General features: G+C 41.9%; 2 protein-coding genes across 4 annotated transcripts in view; both read left to right on the top strand.

Moving 5' to 3' along the window:
* The window catches only part of ipo13b (importin 13b), a 224448-nt gene extending 219618 nt beyond the window's left edge, over window positions 1-4830 (top strand). For all 3 annotated transcript variants that reach the window (XM_070886848.1, XM_070886849.1, XM_070886847.1), the window contains one exon: window positions 3665-4830. In XM_070886848.1, coding sequence (XP_070742949.1) covers window positions 3665-3761 — 97 coding nt within the window. In that variant the 3' untranslated portion in view covers window positions 3762-4830. The remainder of the gene's footprint in view (window positions 1-3664) is intronic.
* A 3183-nt stretch (window positions 4831-8013) lies between these two features.
* Window positions 8014-23081, top strand: part of LOC139268084 (AP-1 complex subunit mu-1-like) — a 65431-nt gene continuing 50363 nt past the window's right edge. The window contains exons 1-4 of the mRNA XM_070886098.1: window positions 8014-8055; window positions 9026-9182; window positions 9277-9344; window positions 18542-18672. Of these exons, the coding sequence (XP_070742199.1) occupies window positions 8014-8055; window positions 9026-9182; window positions 9277-9344; window positions 18542-18672 (398 nt within the window). The remainder of the gene's footprint in view (window positions 8056-9025; window positions 9183-9276; window positions 9345-18541; window positions 18673-23081) is intronic.

Here is a 23081-nt window from a genome sequence, read left to right as displayed (position 1 = left end):
AGTCCCTGCTCGGCGCCGTGGCGAACCACCTACCTGTTCAGTGGAGGAGTTTGTGGTTTGTTCCGAGGTGCCCTTTCACAGAGAAGCGTAAGTGAGAAAGTGGGAGAGCAAAGTCTAAATCATTGATATATACCTCAAAAAGCAAAGGACCTAAAACTGAGCTCTGTGGAACCCCACTGGAAACAGCCTTCCAGTCACAAAAACACCCGTCGGCCATTACCCTTTGCTTCCTGCCACTGCGTCAATTTTGGATCCATCTTGACACTTTCCTTGGATCCCATGGGCTTCTACTTTTCTAGCCAGTCTACCTTGTCAAAAACCTTGCTAAAATCCATGTAAGCTACATCAAAAGCGACCCTCTTTGTTACCTCCTCAAAATAATTCAATCAAGTTCAGATACGACCTTCACTTAACAAATCCATGCCCTTGATTAATCCATGCCTTTCTAAATGACAATCAATTCTGTCCCTCAGAATTTTTTCCAGTAATTTGCCCACCACCATAGTTAGGCTGTTTGGCCTGTAATTACTTGGTCTATCCCTTTCTCCCTTTTTAAACAATGGTACAACGTTAGCAGTTCTTCAGTCATCCGGCACCACACCTGTAGCCAGAGAGGATTGGAAAATGAGGGTAAGCGCCTCCGCTACTTCCTCCCTTGCTTCTCTTAACAGCCTGGAATACATTTCACCTGGGCCTGACGACTTTCAAAGATGCTAAAGCCCTTTGCTTTCCTGATTTCACTTTTAATTTCACCGCTGCACTTTCTATACTCCTAGACTTTCTGCAGTATTTAGCTCTTGGTATCTGACATAAGCTTCCCTTTTTTGCCTTATCTCACCTTGTATGCCCCTTGACATCCAGCAGTCTCTAGATTTACAGAGTCCCATCCTTTTTCTTTGTGGGAACATATTTGCTCTGAACCCTCCTCCATGAATGCCTCCCACTGCTCTGATACTGATTTACCTTCAAGTAGCTGTTTCCTGTCCACTTTTGCTAAATCACATCTCAGCTTAGTAAAATTGGCCTTTCGCCAATTGAGAACTTTTACTCGTCTGTTTTTGTCTTTTTCCATAATTATGCTAAATCTAACTGAATTATGATCATTACCATCAAAATGCTCTCCCACTGATGCCCCTTCCACCTGCCCAGCTTGATTCCCTAAAACTAAGTCCAGAACCGCCCCCTCTCTTGTTGGACTTGCTACGTACTGGCTAAAAAGGTTCTCCTGAATGCATTTTAAGAATTCTGCGCCCTCTATACATTTTACACTCATCTATCCCAGATAATATTAGGGTAGTTGAAATCCCCTACTATTACTGCCCTATTGTTTTTATACTTCTCAGAAATTTGCCGACATATTTGCTCTTCTATCTCCCTCTGACTATTTAGTAGGACAGGTACAACATCCGAAATCCAGAAACCTCAGGACCAAGATTGCGCTGGATTTAGGATTTTTCCAGATTTCGGCGCTCACTGTTGGCGCTCCTTGCCGATCCTCGCCGCCCGCGGCCCCCCATGCGTTGCAGTTTTTACCGGTTTCCTTGTCCCTCGCCGCCCAATGTCGCCATCTTGGCCGCCCTAAAAATGTCCTGTTTTCAGACAATTCCAGTTTTTGGCCAGCCGGATTCTGGACATTGTACCTGTAGTAGTGGTAGTGGTGGTAAGTGACAACAATAAATGCTCCTAGGTCAGCTCCTAGGTTAGAAGGTTTTTTTAAAATCCTATATTCTACCTCCGCTTCTGTCTCCAATCAAATTGTCACATTATTGCCAATTGGTGCCATGTTGAAGGGCAATGCGGTAGTGAACTTGTGCTTCAAGAAGTGGATTCAGACTACTAAAATCCTTCTCATACATCAGAAATGAGACCTGCTCTATTTTCTGAGCAGCATTAACACCCACATAAACAGTCCTCGCAAAGAGCATCAGCAGAAAAGCACTAATAATTTTTGGGCTTTGTGCTGAGAAATCATCTTTTCCACAGAAATGCTTCTTTGGTTACCCCTCCCCAAAGCATACTGCACAAAATGAAAGATGATTTGCTTTTAAATGGTGTATATGGAGTATATGCTCTTGTGAAAATAATAGCTACTAACACATGTCCTGTACCATTGCTTGTGGTGAAGAGAAGATTTCTGGCAGCATAGAAAACCAGGAATCCCTGTGTACACTGAAGGTGCAAACCTGTACAATAAGAGCAAATCAACTAAATTGAAAGGTTTGAAACAATCTAAGATTCCAGATGGTTTCCTGACATTTTCATTCACTACGTAATCACATTGGTGTTGAGCCAATAATTATTTATATATTACCGTATATACTCGCGTATCCTACGATCTCGCGTATCATTTTCGTCCCCAAAACATGATTTTATCATATATCTCATGTATCATGGGAGTCACTTTTTTGAGATACCAGATGCCACTAGGCTAGGCTTTCAAACAAGTTTAACAAGTACCCAACACGTAACAAGTACCCTAACACATAACAACGATCGAATACAGACCTTAACAACCGAATCATGAAACATCGAGTGGATTCTGTTGTGAAAGCTGTTCACGAATCGAACACCGATATAGCAATCATTCCAGCTGGCTTGACTAGCGTCGTTCAGCCACTTGACGTATCCATTAATAAGCCATTTAAAGACAATATAAGAAAGAAATGGAATGACTGGATGATGGAAGGAGAGAAATCATTTACGAAGGGAGGGAATATGAAGGCTCCGGATTTGCCTCTACTGTGTTTGCGGGTAAAAGAAGCATGGGCTGAGATAGATGGAGATTTGATTGTTAAAGCCTCTAATAATGCAGCAAACTTCAGAGGGAGTTGTGGGTGGCGATCTCTAGACCACAGCAAAGATACAGTACAAGTGACAATAGAGGCTGCAATCCAGCCCAGGAGATACCTGCCGAGATTCAGCGTGGATACGGTCTGCTTAACAGCCTAACAGCCTAATCTTGGCCAGCACTTCACACCCGCAAATTTTGTATCTCGCGTATCATGCTACCCCCCAAATTTGGGTTACAATTTAGGTCTTCAAAAGTCACATGATACGCGAGTATATATATGTGGAGAACAAAATGTGTATACCTAAGCATAAAATCTAACATCTGAGCAAGAGAAACAATTAAAAGGCTCCTATTCGACTCAAACTGCAAGCAGCATGAGGCTAAAGGGTATCCTGCCATTTTTTTTGTTTAATTTCTTGAGAGCATGGAAAAAAGAACTCAAACACATTTAAAGCACCAAACTGTAAAATTTGAGCATAAAAAGGATTTATAAGCTCCAAATGCTTTCCTTCATTTTTTAAGCACTGCAAGTGGGCACTATGCAAAATGTCTGTGGGCTAAACTCAAGCAAGCTGAAGAGGTAGCAACACCACCTGGTGTAGTTGGACAGAATGTCAGTATATACAGTAAGGAGGTGTAAAGGTATGCCCCTTTATATGTAATGTAAATAGGCTTTAATTTTAAGCATGACTTCAGGCATTGCCAATATTCAGTGTCACAATGTGTGCCAAAATTCGTGACACGATAAGTAAAATTGTGACAGCAAATTTGTGTAGTCATGAGGAATTTAATATATTATAGATTGATGGGCCTATGTTTTTAGTATAATGCTGTAAAATGAAAAATGTAAGTTTAACTCTTACTGTTTTACAGAGACCGGGTGAATAAGAGACGAGTAAAGGACATTGTTAAGGAGTTCACATTACTGTGCAGGGGTCTTCATGGCACAGAATATGCAGCCGAGTACTGAAGCTGAATAATTACATTGAAGTGTCACTCCTTAATAGCATGCTTCCTGCATCCTCAACACGTTTGCACCGTTTTCTTCTGTAAAAATGCATTCTAGCGTGAAGGACTTTTTTTTAAAGCAGCAAATGGGCTTCTGTCGCACTGCAGGATTTGAGAGGAGAAAAGAATACATGCGCTCGTGTGTAGCCATATTATGAGGCTTTTTTTTTAAACAAGGACTTCCTGCCATAGGATTGGGTCATTTAATAGGGAAATATGCCAGGGATGTTCTGGCATCAGTTGTCCCGGACTTGCAAGTAATTTGTGTACATGTTTTGTGTCGTAATTAAAGCTTTATGGAAGCAATATAACTTGCTGCTGGAGTCCTGTGATTTTGGCACTTTGTAAACACAACAATATCTTGTGGAGGGAGTAAATCCCAGATGATTCAACTGTGGAATATTACTGGTGATGCTGCTACAATGTCTGAAACCATTTTAAACAAATCTAGTATTTTAGTTTATTTTTTTGTTTTTAATTTAATGACAAATGTGGTAATGTGGGCTCCTGTTACAATGTAAAAAGTGAAGGATGTTGCAACAGTCTGGGAATAAAATAAAATCTTTGGACTGTAACAATTGCTATTTGAGTTTCAAAACTTTGCACACTTATTTAAAATAAACTGAACATTTACCAGAGCTTTGAGTCATCCATTCTGACCAGAGACAGGAAGACTCAGCCCAAGAAAAGGGCCTCACTAATCATACTTTAGGCATAATTAAATCAATGAATGATGAAAAGCAGCCAGAACTTTACCAAAGTTTTGAGGCTCTGAAAGCTTTGTTACAGCCCTATTTCATTTCACATCTTTTAAACTTTTTGTAATATATATGCTGTGTGCTACTTTCTGTACAAAAAACAGTACCACCTTAATGTACCTCCAAGCTGTCCTTGTGTTCTTGTAACATGTTTACTTGTGCTTCTAGAACTTTCTGGAAGTTCTACAAATATGGCATATATTCTGGTCTCAAAAGTAATATGGAAAGCTTAACAAGAAATGACACTGTAGCCTATTGGTTTTCTATTGTGAAATAAAGCTTCACTTATAAATGTGTGATTTTTTTTTTTTCCGCCACCCCCAAATTTTTTTTTACCCAAATTATTACTGCAGAACAGACTGAGAAATATACATCTGACCCACAACATTCAATTGTATAGAGAAATCTGTGTCAGAGAAGCTACATTCAGATACCACTGTCTGTAATAATAATCAACTCCAAGACTACGTGCTCTGACTTAAAGCTGCATTGGGATAACATCAATCTTCAAGGACCATTAAGAAAGAAAGAACTTGCATTTATATTTCATGACCTCAGGGTGTCCCAAAGCATTTAACAATGAAGTACTTTTCGTTATGTAGTCACTGCTGTAATATCGAAAAATGTGGCACCTGCTTTGCACACTGCAAGGTCCCACAACCAGAAATGAGAAATGACCAGTTAATCTATTTTTAGTTGTGTTGGTTGAGGGATAAATGTTGGCCAGAACATTAGGAGAAATCCCCTGTTCTTTTTTGAGCAGCTCCATGGGATCTCTTGCATTCGCCTGAAAAGGGAGGCAGGACTTGGTTTGACATCTCATCTAAATACGAACGGTGCATTAATCCGACTGGTTATAGATGTGTTTTACAATACATTGAGGGTCAGATAACAAAGTGTATCTCTTAGAATTATATAAGTATGTTAGAATACTTGTTCCTTTTATCCAGACCCGTTCGGTTTCAGTCCAGAAACCAGCGATAAAGATCTTCTCTGATGGTGGACTGAGTGTCATTGTAGATTGGAACAGTCCTTTCACCATTACTACATGGTTTCAAATTCAGTCCAGAGAATATAGACTAAAACATCTTTCTATTGGCTGCTAAGAGCTCCAAATAATATTAGTTGAGAAAATCTGAACATAGTTGCCAGTGAACAAGAACTTGTAGCATAAGTGGGCAGAAATAAGTTCTCTTCAGTGGACGGAAAGTGGGGAAAGTATCACACCGCTGTGCTATACATTTTAATGAAACGTATAGCACAGAAATCCTTTTTAAATGTGATGAGGGTTTCTGCCTCTTCCGCCCTTTCAGACAGTGAGTACCAGACCCCCACCATCCTCTGGTGAAAAAAGTTCTTCTCAACCCCTACAAAATACTTTAAATCTATGCCCCCCGGTTATTGATCTCTCTGCCAGTGAAAATAGGTACTTCCTATTCACTCTATCTAGGCCCTTCATAATGCTATACACCTCAATCAAGTCTCCCCTCAGCCTCCTATATTCCAAACAAAACGACCCCAGCCTATCCAATCTTTCCTCATAGCTAAATTTCCCAGTCCAGGCAACATCCTCGTAAATCTTCTCTGTAAGCCTCTCTAGTGCATTCACATTTTTCCTGTAATGTGATGACTAATAACACAGTACTCTAGCTGTGGCCTAACTAGTGTTTCATACAGTTCATGCATACTCTCCCTGCTGTTATATTCTATGCCTTGACTAATAAAGGAAATTATCCTGTATCCCTTCATAACCACCTTATCTACTTGTCCTGCTACCTTCAGGGATCTATGGACACAAAACTTGGAAGCATAGCGACAGACTTCAGGAAGACCTAGACAGGTTGGTGAAATGGGCAGACGCGTGGAAGATGAAATTTAACGCAGAAAAGTGCGAAGTGATACATTTTGGTAGGAAGAATGAGGAGAGGCAATATCAACTCAAAGGGTACAATTCTAAAGGGGGTGCATGAATGGAAAGACCTATGGATATGTGTACATAAATCGTTGAAGGTGGCAGGGCAGGTTGAGAAAGTGATTAAAAAAACATATGGGATCCTGGGTTTCATAAATAGAGGCATAGAGTACAAAAGCAAGGAAATTATGATGAATCTTTATAAAACACTGGTTCGGCCTCAACTGGAGTATTGTGTCCATTCCTGGACACCGCAGGAACATTGTGAAGGCCATAGGGTGCAGAAAAGATTTGCAAGGATGGTTCCAGGGATGAGGGACTTCACTTATGTGGATAGACTAGAGAAGCTGGGGTTGTTCTCCTTCAAGCAGAGAAGGTTGAGAGGAGATTTGATACCGGTGTTCAAAATCATGAGTGGTCTAGACAGAGTAGAGAGAGAGACTTCCCATTGGTGGAAGGATCGAGAACCAGAGGACACAGATTTAAGGTGATTGGCAGATGAACTGAAGGTTACATGAGGGGAAACTTTTTTATGCAGCAAGTGGTTAGGATCTGGAATGCACTGCCTGAAAGGATGGTGGAGACAGATTTAATCGTGGCTTTCAAAAGGGAATTGGATAAGTACCTGAAGAAAAAAAATTGCAGGGCTATGGGGAAAGGGCGGGGGAGCGGAACTAGCTGAAGTGCTCTTGCAGGGAGCTGGCTTAGGTTCGATGGGCTGAATGGCCTCCTGTGCTGTAACCATTCTATGATTCCTAGAAGATTCTCTCTTGTATTCACAACATTTTTGCTAAAATTAATGCAAGGATTGTTCCTTTATATTTAGGGTACAAATGAGTTTAAAACTATGCCTAAAGCATCCCATTTCCATTTTTTGGAGGAGGGGGTTTGATGCAAGAAAAATCCTCTGAAATTCATGTGAGGAGCTAATGGAGTATTGTCGAAATAAAATGATTAGCAAACATTTTCCCTTTCATATAATGCACAATGTCATTGTAATGAAAATGGTGATTGACTCTTAATGGTTTCCGTTCCTAATTATACTGGTCTCCCTTTAAGTTCATAAATAATGGTGTTTGGACTGAGTGCTTAGTTTCCCAATTTTCCACAATCATGTAAGTACTTAATGTAGGACAATGAACTCTTGATATTTCTGTGTAACATCAGATTGGACACTGTTCATTTTAAACTAATTTACTCGTTTGATCAAACTGGGAAATTGTGATGATTCCTTAATTATTAAGCAATTAATTATGTCTGCTATTAAATTGTGATGTGTTATATTATCAGACATCACTAAAGTTTTATTTCAAAGCCTTGTGCAATCTGACTGATCAATAGGCCAAAGTAACAACCTGCTTGTTTCTATCTGTGTTTGCTTTTTATTTTTGCCCTATCCCACTTCAGTCAGAGTCCTATTGATTTTGAAGCTTAAAAGTTAGTGTTTCTTTCCTGACTTGTGTCAATTTGGAACATATATATGCACTACGTGACAAAAAGCCCCGACGCTTTTTAAATATTATTTACCTGGAAACTTTGCAGACATGGCATTTTCTGCCATTTACTTTTTGGATAACAAAGGACAGGTAGGTTTTTGCCATGCTTACATTGCTAAATAGTAACAAGTACTTTTAACCTTCAGTATATTTTATTATTCTTTCACACTACTGGATAAGCTATCTCAGCCTGTATCATACAGTAATGCAATAAATTAGAAATTTACAAAGTATTGTCAAATATTTTGCTTTTTTAGTGTGCAGTTCTTGTGCAGTAGTGGACTTTAGCTCTGTAGGTTTGGTTTGTGTAAGGCAGGTTTCTAAGATTATTAAGTTTTAACTCCTGATTGCATCACTAATTAAATATGAAAAGCTGTAAAGTGTTTTCTGAAGTGTGCAGCTAGACCATTGTGGCTTTGTTTCTCTGTGGAATATTTATTTCTTTTAATAAGAGTTTTTACTGTATAAAGCAAATGGTTTAAGAGGGAGACCAGACAGGCAACTTGCTCCCAGTTCTATTCTTGAAGGCTAGCAAGCAGCCTGAAGTAACTGGTCCTATTTTGCCTCCTTCCCTGTCTGGAAGTGTCTGACCCTTCCTTGGTATGTTCTCATTGAAGCACAGCTAAAATCTGAAATTTTCTGGATGGAGAATTGCAGCCACAAGCCTGATCCTAAGGTGTAGCACAGACATACGGCGCCATTAGGGCCAGTTTTACATTGTTGTTTGTCTACAAAAGTCATTGCACTTTAATTATTGTGAAAATGCTTTGAGATACTTCAACATAAGGTGCCATATAAATGCAAGCAATCTTATGTCATTCATTTAACTTTTAACATTTGACTTGTTAAATCATCAACAGGAATACTAAGATTTTCAACAAAATGATACAAAACATTGCACGTGGTAAATTATGCTAGCTTCTGAATACATGTGCAGAGGACTTCCTTTCATCAAGTTTAGAATTATGTGACTATCGGTAGAATATATTTAATAAGTATTCCACATTTTTATGAAGTGACATAGCTTATTGTCAATTGTAAATTTTGTAATAATATGTAGGTTCTCATCTCGCGTAATTACCGAGGGGATGTTGAAATGTCGATGATCGAGAATTTCATGCCTTTACTTCTAAGCAAAGAGGAGGATGGATCCTTAAATCCAATTTTAAAACAAGGCAAAGTCTATTTTTTGTGGATTAAATACAAAAATGTCTACAGTATCCTTGAATAAACTTCAATTTTTAAGCTGTTTCACATGTTTCCATAATTTTGTACTCTATGGAAGCCATACAACCTTAACACAAAATCCAGTGGTGTGTACAATGAAGAGAAATACCAACATTTCATTGTCTTTTTCATTCCTTTTCAAAGTAAAACAGGTAGGCAAAAGATACCGTAATCTGTTTTAAGTACTTAAGATGTGTATTTCAAGTTTTGCAACTAATATAGTCCTGTCGCTGGTACCTTTTAATAATGAACTGTATTTATTGTGAAAATGGCAGGAGTTTCATTGTTTTTAGCAACACTGTCAGTTTGATAAAAAATGAAAAAGACAGGAAGTTCAACATCAGTTGTAATAAATTAGCCATTTTGAGATCTCAGTATTTTGTTGAATCACTAACCAGTTTCACATCAGGAGCTTGTCATATTTCTTGTAGCTGCATTGGAATAAATACTTTTAAATATTATGAACTAGTGACTGACTTCAACTTCTATTCGGAAGTCATTTTTCTAGCTATCAATTTAACAAGAAAAGTGTAAATGAATCCATTATTAAAGAAGTGGTAACAGAGCATTTCGAAAATCATAATAGGATTAGGCAGAGTCAACATGGTTTTATGAAAGGGAAATCGTGTGTAACAAATTTATTAGAGTTTTTTGAGGCTGTAACTAGCAAGGTAGATAAAGGGGAATCAGTGGATGTAGTATAATAGTAAAGAAGTCTTGCTGCAATACTCTGCACAGTTTTGGTATCCTTATCTGAGGAAGAATATACTTGCCTTAGAGGCGTGCAGCAAAGGTTCACTAGATTGATTCTTGGGATGAGAGAGTTGTCCTATGAGGAGAGATTGAGTAGTGTAGGCCTATACTCTCGAGTTTAGAAGAATGAGAGGTGATCTCATTAAAACATATAAGATTCTGAGGGTAGATGCTGAGAGGTTGTTTGCCCTGGCTGCACAGTCTAGAACTAGGGGGCATAATCTAAGGATAAAGGGTCAGCCATTTAAGACTGGCGAAGAGGAATTTCTTCACTCAAAGTTGTAAATCTTTGGAATTCTCTATCCCAAAGGGCTGTGGATACTGAATCAATGAGTATATTCAAGGCAGAGAGAAATAGATTTTTGGACTCTAGGGGAATCGAGGGATATGGTGATCGGGCAGGATAGTGGAATTAAGGTTGAAGTTCAGCCGTGATGTTATTGAATGGTGGTTGAGCAGGCTTGAGAGGCCGTATGGCCTACTCCTGCTCCTAATTCTTATGTTATGTAGATCAAAATGTTTCCAATTAAAGTAACACAACATTGACATAGAAGGAGTAGCCTTTTGCTCTTGGATTACCTAAACAATTTACAAGTATCATCCCTGCCTCTTGAACAAATCCCCAGCAACACTGTTTCCAGATATACTGTAATAAGGAAGTTAGGTATGTTATGGCAACAAATTTCAAACCTTTTCTGTGCGATGCAAATAATGACACACCTCTGGAAACCATCTGACCTAATTTTTGAAAGACAATGTCAGCTATCCAAAAGAAAACCGCAATCATTATCACCGGGTCCAGATAAGATGCATCCTATATTGCTGAAAGAAGCAAAGATAGAAATAGCAGAAGCATTGGTCATAATCTTTCAATCCTCACTGGATACCGGAGTAGTGTCGGAGGACTGGATGGTTGCTAATGTTATACCACTATTCAAGAAAGGGGAGAGGGATAAACCAGGAAATTACAGGCCAGTTAGTCTAATATCGGTGGTGGTAAAGTTATTGGAAACCATTATCAGGGACAAAATAAACATTCATTTGGAAAGGCATGGGTTAATCAAGGAGAGCCAGCATGGACTTGATAAAGGTAAATCGTGTCTGACTAACTTGATTGAATTCTTTGACGAGATAACAGAGAAGGTTGATCAGGGTAGTGTAGTAGATGAATATATGGACTTTCGGAAGGTCTTCGACAAAGTGCCACCTAAAAGGCTTGTTAAGAAGGTGGAAGCTCGTGGAATTAAGAGGAAAGTGGTGGTATGGATACAAAATTGGCTCAGTGACCGAAAGCAAAGGGTGGTGGTGGTGGTGGATGGATGTTTTTCAGACTGGGATGTGGTTTGCAGTGGTCTTCCCCAAGGGCCAATTTTGGGTCCATTACTCTGCAATTTTTATAAACAACCTAGACTGGAATGCAGGGAACAGCATTATGAAGTTTGCAGATGATACGAAACTTGGCATAGCAGTAGATCATGATGAGGATTGTAATAGGCTTCATGCTGACATTGACACGATGGTGAAATGGGCAGAAGAATGGCAAATGGAGTTTAATGCGGAGAAGTGTGAAGTGATGCACTTTTGGAGGACTAATATGGAAAGACAGTATACTATAAATGGCACATTTTTGAAAATTGTAGATAAGCAGAGACCTTGGTGTCTATATACATAAATCCTTAAAGGGGGCAGGGCAAGGTGGTCAAAAAAGCATTGGTTACTTGGTTTTCTAAATAGAGGAATAGAATTTAAAAGAAAAGAGATCATGCTAGAACTTTATAAATCACTGGGTAGACCTCAGCTGGAGTATTGTGGACAATTCTGGGCACCACATTTCAGGAAAGATGTAAAGGCATTAGAAAGGGTACAGAGTTTACCAGGGATGAGGTACTTCAGTTATGAGGAGAGGTTGGAAAAGTTAGGACTGTTCTCCTTGGAAGAGAGATGGTTCAGAGGTTTTCAAGAAGGACTTGCATTTATATAGCACCTCTCACGATCACCAGACATCCCAAAGTGCTTTACAGCCAATGAGGTACTTTTTGAAGTGTAGTCACTGTTGTAATGTAGGAAACACGGCAACCAGTTTGTACACAGCAAGCTCTCTCAAACAGCAATATGATAATGACCAGATAATCTGTTTTAGTGATGTTGATTGAGGGATAAACATTGGTAGGACACGGGGGATAACTCCCCTGCTCTTCTTCAAAATAGTGCCCTAATGTCTCATCCAAAAGACGACACCTCTGACAGTGCAGCACTACCTCAGTACTGCACTGGAGTGTCAGCCTAGAATTTTGTACTCAAGTTCCCAGAGTGGGACTTGAACCCACAACCTTCTGACTCAGATTCAGAGAGGAGATGAGGAGAAACTTTTCACTGAGAGTTGTCAGGATCTGGAATGTTCTACCTGAAAAGGTGAAGGAAGCCGATTCTATAAATTTTAAAACTGAATTGGATAGGTACTTGAGCAACTTAGAGTTACAGACAAAAACCGGGGACGTGGGACTCAGCACAACTGCTCTTTCAAGGAGCCAGCAGAGGCACAGCGGGCCTATTGGCCTCCTTATGTGCTGTAAGTTTCTATGAATCTATTCTATGTATTGCAGGATTTATAAAAGTTATTATGATACAGCAACAAAAATAATATATTAAGTAAACAAACACACAAATTTAATACAGAAATCTGGGCTCCACGTGGGATCTCCATGCAGACCCCCTCCAGGATCCAAGGACTGTAGTTTGAAAACCTATGCTTGATGGAAGCCTGTTAATAGGCTGTAAAGGAATAATTTTTAAACAAAGGAGTGGAGATGGGTAAACCAAATCAAAGTCATGTATCCTGAAGATATTTTTTAATCTTTTAATTAATTAGAGCAAATTCATTGTACTTCATTGGCTGTAAAGCGCTTTGAGACGTCCAGTGGTCGTGAAAGGCGCTATAGAAATGCAAGTCTTTCTTTCAAATTGCTCCAAGAACTTATGTTTACAAAAAAAAATGAAAGAAACAAAACGAAGTTGTATTTATGTAACATCTTTCACACCCTCAGGATGTCCCAAGGCACTTTACATTTACTGTTGATTGCAGCTACATAACAAAGCACCAGGCGTCCCTCCACACACAAGTGTTTAGGACCAATTAGATTATTAATCCTCCACACTAATCAGTTAGTTTTCACAAATTTTTATGAATTAAGTATTTTAGATCCAACTTTGCATGCAAATTGCATGGAAATTTAACAGAATAATCTCCAACATACATGGTATTTAGTAATCTGTAAAGGGATATGAAGTTGATCAATGCAACATAGTAAACCACCGTATAAAGTCCAAAGTTCTCATTGTGCAAATAATGAGGCACCAGTCAAAGCAAGGCAGAGTGACTATAGATAGGAATCATTATCTTCTGGGATTATCTCAGAATGGCATTGATTAAATTTATTGATGCACTTTTTATACAGTATGTATAGTTTGATTATTGAGGCTCTTTGGTAGCACTCTCAAAAGTCCTTATTTAATAACATTTAACTGGAAAAGAGAACTTCATGGTTCAGAAGTGAACTGTGCACATGAGCCTAATTATATAATCGATGTAACTATTTGTACTGCAATTTTTTTGACAGAAAAGCGTCTTATCAAGCCCCCCGCCCATGCTGCACTTTTTTGATGGAGAGGTGACAAGCCCCACCACGATCATGCTCCACCCTCCTCCTGGCCCGAATCATTCCATGCACGTGGTGCCAAAAAGCAGGACCTGAGGCTCTGCCGGCCAACCTGGGGCTGAGAGCGCCGGTCCTGGGCCCCGAGAACGGCCGGCAGAGGCCGATAGCGAGAGAGAGACTGGGGGAGGGGGGGGGCAGGGGCAAAGAAAGTGGCTGGGGGGGGGGGGCAGGGGCAGGGGCAAAGAGAGTGGCCGGGGTGTGGGGGGGGGAGGGAGAGAGAGAGAGAGAGGCCGGGGTGTGGGGGGGAGGGGGGAGAGAGAGAGCGGGGGGGGGCAGTAGAGAAGGAGGCCGGGGTGTGGGAGGGGGGGAGGAGGGAGGCTGGGGTGTGGGGGGGGGGAGAGAGAGAGGCCGGGGGGGGGCTAGGGGGAGAGAGAGGGGCCGGGGGGGAGGCTAGAGGGTGAGAGGGGCCGGGGGGGGGGAGAGGCTAGGGGGAGAGAGAGGGGCCGGGGGAGAGGCTAGAGGGAAAGAGAGAGGCCGGTGGGGGGGGGGAAGAGAGAGGGGCTGTGGGGGGGGAGGCTAGGGGGAGAGAGAGGGGCCGGGGGGGGAGGGGGAGAGAGAGGGGCTGGGGGGGGCTAGGGGGAGGGAGAGGGGCCGGGGAGAGGTGCTGGGGGGGAGAGAGAGGGGCCGGGAGGGGGGGGGAGAGAGAGGAAGGCCGGGGTGGGGAAAGAGAGGGAGGTCGGGGGAGAGAGAGAGAGGCCAGGATTAGGGGACGGGGGGGAGGGGCGTAGAGAGAGTGGGGGAGGGGGGTGGGGAGGAGAGAGAGGCTGGGCGGAGGGGAGGGAGAGAGAAGCTTGGGGGGAGAGAGATACGAGTGGGACTTCGGGGGTGGGGGGCGGAAGGTGGGAAGAAGACGGATCACATTCTTCCAACCTCATACAAGGGACATTGTTGGAATGGATGATATCCAGAAGTCACGACACTATCACTATTCACTTCATGCCCAATAAACCTGTTAACAATCCGTACACAATGCCTGCCTCATCTATGTCGGGGGGTGGGCGGGGGGGGGAGGATGCACTTGCGCTGGGATAAGGCACTTTGGCTGGTGGAGGCATGCATTTGAACTGGGGTAAGGCACTTCAGCTGGGGAAGGCTTGCACTTACATAGAAACATAGAAAATAGGTGCAGGAGTAGGCCATTCGGCCCTTTGAGCCTGCACCGCCACTCAATAAGATCATGGCTGATTATTCCCTCAGTACCCCTTTCCTGCTTTCTCTCCATACCCCTTGATCCCCTTAGCCGTAAGGGCCGTATCTAATTCCCTCTTGAATATATCCAATGAACTGGCACCAACAACTCTCTGCAGTAGGGAATTCCACAGGTTAACAACTCTGAGTGAAGAAGTTTCACCTCATCTCAGTGCTAAATGGCCTACCCCTTATCCCAGGACTATGTCCCCTGGCTCTGGACTTCCCCAACATCGGGAACAATCTAACCTGTCCCGTCCCGTCAGAATCTTGTATGTTTCTATGAGAGCCCCTCTCATTCTTCTAAACTTCAATGTATAAAGGCCCAGTTGATCCAGTCTCTCCTCATATGTCAGTCCTGCCATCCCGGGAATCAGTCTGGTGAACCTTCGCTGCACTCCCTCAATAGCAAGAACGTCCTTCCTTTGATTAGGAGACCAAAACTGAACACAATATTCCAGGTGAGGCCTCACCAAGGCCCTGTACAATTGCAGTAAGACCTCCCTGCTCCTATACTCAAATCCCCTAGCTATGAAGACCAACATACCATTTGCCGCCTTTATCGCCTGCTGTACCTGTATGCCAACTTTCAATGACTGATGAACCATGACACCCAGGTCTCGTTGCACCTCCCCTTTTCCTAACCTGCCGCCATTCAGATAATATTCTGCCTTGTGTTTTTGCCCTCAAAATGGATAACCACACACCTATCCACATTATACTGCATCTGCCATGCATTTGCCCACTCACCTAACCTGTCCAAGTCACCCTGCAGCCTCTTAGCGTCCTCCTCACAGTTCACACCGCCACCCAGTTTAGTGTCATCTGCAAACTTGGAGATATTACACTCAATTCCTTCATCTAAATCGTTAATATATATTGTAAAGAACTGGGGTCCCAGTACTGAGCCTTGTGGACTGCGGTAAGGAACTTCGGCTGGCCCTTGCTGTCTTCGAGGGAGCTCTGTCCTCTGTCGCTTCAAGAAATCCAAGTGGATCGAGTTACACTTTGCAAAGTCAGTGAGACCTTGGGATGGGCGGTTCCAGTTACACATTCCTGTGAAACTTCAGGGTGTGGCTTATCCTCCAAGGGGGCCAATCAGAAACAAAGGGTGGAGCATGTTGGCCATTTTTATAGTACAAATAAGCACGTCTTTATATAATATAGATAGATATTTCACAATTGCTCATCACATTCTATTTCAAACAGAAGTAAACATTGAATTAAATAGCAATTAAAAAAAATAAGTTTGTTAGTTTGGTATATTAGGCACAGTTCAAGGCTATGACTATACTCAATGATTAAGCATCCTTCGGGCTGGAGAATTCCAAAGATTTATGACCCTTTGAGTGAAGAAATTTCTCCTGATCTCAGTCCTAAATGAACCCGACCCCTTGTCCTGAGACTATGAACCCTATGTTCTAGACTCTCCAGCCAGGGGAAACAGCCTCTCAGCTTCTAATCTGCCAAGCCCTCTCAGTATCTTTTATGTTTCTATGAGATCACCTCTCATTCTTCTAAACTCCGGAGAGGATAGGCCCAATCTACTCAAGCTCTCCTCATAGGATAACCCTCTCATCCCAGGAATCAATCTAATGAACCTTTGTTGCACCGCCTCTAAGGCAAGTACATCCTTCCTTGCGTACGGAGACCAAAACTGTGCACAGTACTCCCAAGTGTGGTCTCATCAAAGCCTGTACAATTGCAGCAAGACTTCCTTACTGTTAGACTCCAACTCAGTTGTAATAAAGACCAATATACCATTTGCCTTTCTAATTGCTTGCTGTACCTACATGTTAACTCCCTGTGTTTCATATACAAGGACACCCAAATATCTCTGAACACCAACATTTAATAGTTTCTAACCTTTTGAAAATATTCTGTATTTCTATTCCTCCTACCAAAAACAATAACCTCACATTTCCCCACATTATACTCCACCTGTCAGCTTCTTGCCCACTAACTTAACCTGTCAATATCTCTTTGGAGATTCTTTGTATCCTCTTCATAACTTACTTTCTCACCTAGCTTTGTACCATCAGCAAACTTGAATACATTACACTCCATCCCTTCATCTAATTCATTAACATATATTATAAATAGCTGAGGCCTCCGCACTGATCCTTGCGGCACCCCACTAGTAACAGCCTGCCAACCTGAAAATGACCTGTTTATTCCTACTCTCTGCTTTCTGTCCTTAAACAATCCTCTATCCATGCTAATATATTACCCCCAATCCCATGAGCCCTTATCCTGTGCAACAAGCTCTTGTGTGACACCTCTTCGACTGCCTTTTGAAAATCCAAATCTATTACATCCACTGGTTCCCCTTTATCTGCCCTGCTAGTTACATCCTGAAAAACACTACTAGCTTTGTCAAACATGATTTCCCTTTCATAAAACCATGTTGACTCTGCCTAATCCTATTCCAAGAACCCTGTTATCAGTTCCTTAATAATGAATTCCAACATTTTCCCGACTACTGATGTCAGGCAAACTGGCCTGTAGTTTCCTGTTTTCTGTCTCCCTGCTTTCTTGAATAGCTATGTTATATTTGTTATCTTCCAATCCATTCGGGCAGTTCCAGAAACTAGAGAATTAGGCAATTTTGGAAGATCACAACCAATGCATCCACTAATTCTGCAGCCACCTCTTTTAGAACCCTAGGATGTAGGCTATCATCTCCGAGGGATTTGTCGGCTTTTAGTCCCATTAATTTTTCCAGTACTTTCTCTTTACTAATATTAATTAACTTAACTAATAACTTTAAGTCATTAGACTCTTGGCTCCCCACTATTTCTGGTATTTTTTTTTGTGGCTTCCACTGTGAAGATAGATACAAAATATTTGTTTAACTTCTCTGCCATTTCCTTATTCCCCATTAAAATTTCTCCTGTCTTAGCCTCTAAGGAACCCATGTTTACTTTATCTATTCTTCCTTTTTACATATTTGTTGAAGTTCTTGCATTCTATTTTTATATTTCTTTACACTCATTCTATTTGCTTCCTCTTTATCAATTTTTTGGTCGTCCTTTTCTTGTTTCTAAAACTCTCCCAATCCTCAGGCTTACTACTCGTTTTGCCAACTTTATAAGCCTCTTCATTTAATCTAATACTATCCTTAATCTCGTTAGTTAGCCAGATTGATCACTTTTCCCGTGGAGTTTTTATTCCTCAATGGAATTTATATTCGCTGAGATTTATTAAATATTTCTTTAAATGTTCGCCATTGCTTATTTACCATCATACTTTTTAATCTAATTTCCCGAACTACCTTAGCTAACTCGTCCCTCATACTGATGTAATTGACTTTATTTAAGTTTAATACTCCAGTTTCGTACTAAAGAACACCACTTTCAAATTCAATGTGAAATTCTGTTATATTATGATCACTCTTCCCCACAGGATCCCTTACTATGCGACTAATTAACCCTGTCTCATTACACAAGACAAGAACAAAAATAACCTCTTCCCAGGTTGGTTCAATGATGTATTATTCTAGGAAGGGAGCCTATAAAATATTCCCACCAGTGTTTTCTTCCCCTTGTTGTTTCTTATCTCTACCCATACTGATTCTATGGCCATTCAATAGCTAAGGTATTAATATTAAATCAAGTGAGGTTCGTAGTGCAAAGCTGCTGCCTTTATTTCTAATGCAGTTCCTAAAGATGTATTTTTATTTTATAATTTAGATTTTCATTGAGTACTTTGGAGATCTTGAACAAGAGAGTATACGGGACAATTTTATTCTAATGTATGAGCTCCTTGATGAAATTATGGACTTCGGCTACCCCCAGATCACTGAAGCAACCATCCTGCAGGAGTAGGTATATTCAGCACATCCAGTGCATTGCATAAAGAATAGAAAGCAAAACATCTTATTCAGGGCAAATTCATAATAGTAGGAATTTCAACTACCCTAATATAAACTGGGATAGAATTAGTAAGAAAGGTATAGAGGGAGCAAAATTCTTAAAATGCATTCAGGAGAATCTTTTTTAGCCAGTACATCGTGTCCGTGCTTGTTGGCCAGCACAGACACAATGGGCCGAAATGACTTCATTCCGTGCTGTAAATTTCTATGATTCTATGATTCAAGCCTAACAAGTGTGGGGGCGGTTCTGGACTTGGTTTTAGGGAATGAAGCTGGATAGGTGGAAGGGGCATCAGTGGGAGACCATTTTGGTGGTAATGATCAGTTAGATTTAAGGTAGTTATGGAAAAGGACTAAAATAGATCAGGAGGAGAAGTTCTCAATTGGGGAAAAGCCAATTTTGCTAAGCTGAGATGTGATTTAGCCAATGTGGATTGGAAACAACTACTTGAAGATAAATCAGTGTCAGAGCAGTGGAAGGCATTCAAGGAGAAGATAGTGAGGGTCCAGAGCAAATATGTTCCCTTAAAGAAAAAGGGTGAGACTAACAAATCTAGAGCCACCTGGATGTCAAGGGGCATACAGGGTAGTATAAAGAAAAACTGAGAGCTCAATACTGCAGAACTAGGAGTATAGAAAGTGCAGTGGTGAGATTAAAAAGAAAATTAGGAAAGCAAAGAGAGGACATACAAGAATATTGTCAAGTAAAATTAAGGAAAATCCAAAGATGTTTTATAAATACATTAAGAGCAAGAGGATAACTAAAGAACGAGTAGGGCCTATTAGAGACCATAAAGGTAACCTGTGTGTGGAAGACGCGGGTATGATTCTTAATGAATACTTTGCGTCTGTTTTCACAAAGGAGAGGAACAATGCAGACATTACAATCAGGGTGAAGGACTGTGAAATATTAGATGAAATAAACATAGTGAGAGAGGAAGTATTAAGGTGTTTAGCATCTTTGGAAGTGGATAAATTCCCTGGCCCGGATGAAATGTATCCCAGTCTGTTAAGAGAAGCAAGAGAGGAAATAGCAGCGGCTCTGATCTTCATTTTCCAATCCTCTTTGGCTACAGGTGTGGTGCTGGAAGACTGCTAATATTGTGCCGATGTTTAAAAAGGGTGAAAGGGATAGACCGAGTAATTATAAGCCAGTCAGCCTAACCTCAGTGGTGGGAAAATTATTGGAAAAAATTCTGAGGGACAGGATCAGTCTTCATTCAGAAAGACACGGATTAATCAAAGACAGTTAGCATGGATTTGTTAAGGGAAGGTCATGTAACCAGGAGGTAACCAGGAAGGTCGATGAGGGTAGTGAGTTTGATGTCGTGTATATGGATTTTAGCAAGTCTTTTGATAAGGTCCCACATGGCAGACTGGTCATCAAAGTAAAAGCCCAAGGGATCCAAGGCAAAATGGTAAGATGGATCCAAAATTGGCTCAGAGGCAGGAAGCAAAGGGTAATGGTTAATGGGTGTTTTTGTGACTGGAAGGCTATTTCACAGGGCTCAGTATTAGGTCCCTTGCTTTTTGTGGTATATATCAATGATTTGGACTTAAATGTTGGGGGGATGAATAAGATGTTTGCAGATGACACTAAAATAGGCAGTGTGGTTGATAATGAAGAATAAAGCTGCTGACTGCAGGAAGATATCAATGTTCTGGTCAGGTGGGCAGAACAGTGGCAAATGGAATTCAATCTGGATAAGTGTGAGGTAATGCATTTGTGAATGTCTAACAAGGCAAGGGAATACACATTAAATGGTACGACACTGAAAAGTATAGAGGAACAAAGGGACCTTGGAGTGCAGGTCCACAGATCCCTGAAGGTAGCAGGCAAGATAGATAAGGTGGTTTTAAAAAAAAGGCATATGGAATACTTGTCTTTATAAGTCAAGGCATGGAATACAAGAGCGAGAAGGTTATGCTTGAAATGTATAAAACACTGGTTAGGCTGCGGCTGGAGTATTGTGTGCAGTTCTGGTCACCACATTACAAGAAAGATGTGATTGCACTGGAAAGGGTGCAGAGGAGATTTACAAGAATGTTGCCTGGATTGGAGAATTTTGGCTATGAGGAAAGATTGGAGATGCTGGGTCTGTTTTCTTTGGAACAGAGGAGGCTGAGGCGAGACCTGATTGAGCTACATAAAATGATGAGGGGCCTGGATAGAGTGGAAAGGAAGGACCTGCTTCTCTTAGCAGAGGGGTCAACAACCAGAGGGCATAGATTTAAAGTAATTGGGGGGAGGTTTAGAGGAGATATATCGGGAAATTTCTTCACCCAGAGGGTGGTGGGGATCTGGAACTCGCTGCCTGAAAGGGTGGTAGAGGAGAAACCCTCACCACATTTAAAAGGTATTTGGATGTGCATTTGAAGTGCCATAACCTACAGGGCTACGGACCAAGAGCTGGAAAGTGGGATTAAGCTGGATAGCTCTTGGTCGGCCAGCATGGACACGATGGGCCGAAATGGCCTCCTTCCATGCTGTAAATTTCTATGACACAAAAATTGGCCGTGTGGTTGATAATGAAGAAGAAAGCTGTGGACTGCAGGAAGATATCAATGGACTGGTCAGGTGGGCAAAACAGTGACAAATGGAATTCAATCCGGATAAGTGCGATGTAATGCATTTGAGGAGGGCTAACAAAGCAAGGAAATGCACAATATATGGTAGGACACTGAGATGTGTAAAGGAAGAGTGGAACCTTGATGTGCATGTCCACAGATCTCTGAAGGTAGCAGGACAGGTAGATAAGGTGATTAAGAAGCCATACGGGATACTTGCCTTTATTAGCCAATGCATAGAATATAAGAACAGGAAGGTTCTGCGTGAACTGTATAAACACTAGTTAGGCCACAGCTAGAGTACTGTGTGCAGTTCTGTCACCACATTACAGGAAAGATGTGATTGCACTCGAGAGGGTACAGAGGAGATTTACGAGGATGTTGCCTGGACTGGAGAATTTTAGCTATGAGGAAAGATTGAATAGGCTGGGGTTGGTTTCTTTGGAACAGAGGAGGCTGAGGGGAGACCTAATTGAGGTATATAAAATTATGAGGGGCCTAGATAGAGTGGATAGGAAGGACCTATTTCCCTTAGCTGAGGGGTTAATAACCAGGGGACTTAGATTTAAAATAATTGGGGGGAGGGTTAGAGGAGGTATGACGAGTAATTTCTTCACCCAGAGGGTGGTGGGGGTCTGGAACTCACTGACTGGAAGGGTGGTAGAGGCAGAAACCCTTACCGCATTTAACAAGTACTTGGATATGCATTTGAAGTGCCGTAACCTACAGGGCTAGGGACCAAGAGATGGAAAGTGAGATTAGGCTAGATAACTCTTTGTCAGCTGGCATGGACACGATAGGCCGAATGTCCTCCCTCTCTGCTGTAAATTTCTAGGATTCTATGATTTCTATAAGATAATTTTAACTGTTTTCTTCTGCCATCTAAATGGTTATCTTAAAAAGTTAATTTTTGTTCTATTCATTTAAGTGGACTGAACTAAGCTAGGCTTAGTTAGATCTTTCCGTCCTGGCCCCTCTCTCTTTAAATAAAAACCTGCTTTGTTTTGTTAATTTTCCCCCCTCATGCTTTAATTGGTGCACAGTTCCACTGGAACCTCACCCTAATAGCTATTGTTCATCTGTGAACCAACATGGTGAATGTCAGCTGGGTATATGACCTCAGTGCAGCATCACAGCTCAGCCTCATCCTGTCCTCGATTATCAGCCATACAAGTGTATTTCAGTTGAAGTTACTGTGGGGTCAAGTTTCGGGCCGCGCCTAGAACGGCGCAGCCCCGCGAGCCACACATGATTTCCACGCTCAAAACCGCACCTAAAATTTACCTTGGTATTTTCCACTCCCTCAGGTCGATCCAGGCCCTCGGCACGGTGCAGCACAAGCTGAGGGGGGTGGAGCCAGGTCCCTGCGCTGAAAACAGTGCCGGAACCTCTGCACATGCACACAACAGTGTGCGCGCAAGTGCAGTAGCTCCAGGCACCCGAAACTATGTGGGAGGGGCCCAAAGCACGCCGCCCCTAGCCCTGGCCGAATGGGCTCACTAGGGCGGCAAAGATCAGGCTGCACCTCCCTCCTCCAGCTCCTGCTCTGGCTGTGGCTCCTGCTTCCCCCCTGTTCAGCTCGCGCTCCCTCTGGCTCTCTTGCAACCCCCCCACCCAGCTCCCACTCCGCTGACTGCCGCTCCCCCTCCCCCCCCAGCTCCCGCTCCACTGTCATCTGCGTTCCCCCACCCCTTCAGGTTCAGTCGGCTCCCTCTTCCTTCGGCAGGGCCCGCCCACCCGGCATCTTGCTGGGGGTCGGCCCTGCCCGAAGTCTTCGGCCCGGCTTCTTC

This window comes from Pristiophorus japonicus, chromosome 8 (assembly GCF_044704955.1).
Source record: "Pristiophorus japonicus isolate sPriJap1 chromosome 8, sPriJap1.hap1, whole genome shotgun sequence".
In the NCBI taxonomy this organism is placed as follows: Eukaryota; Metazoa; Chordata; class Chondrichthyes; family Pristiophoridae; genus Pristiophorus; species Pristiophorus japonicus.
Note: the sequence above shows the minus strand (reverse complement) of the source record. Positions and strands in the feature narration are given on the sequence as shown.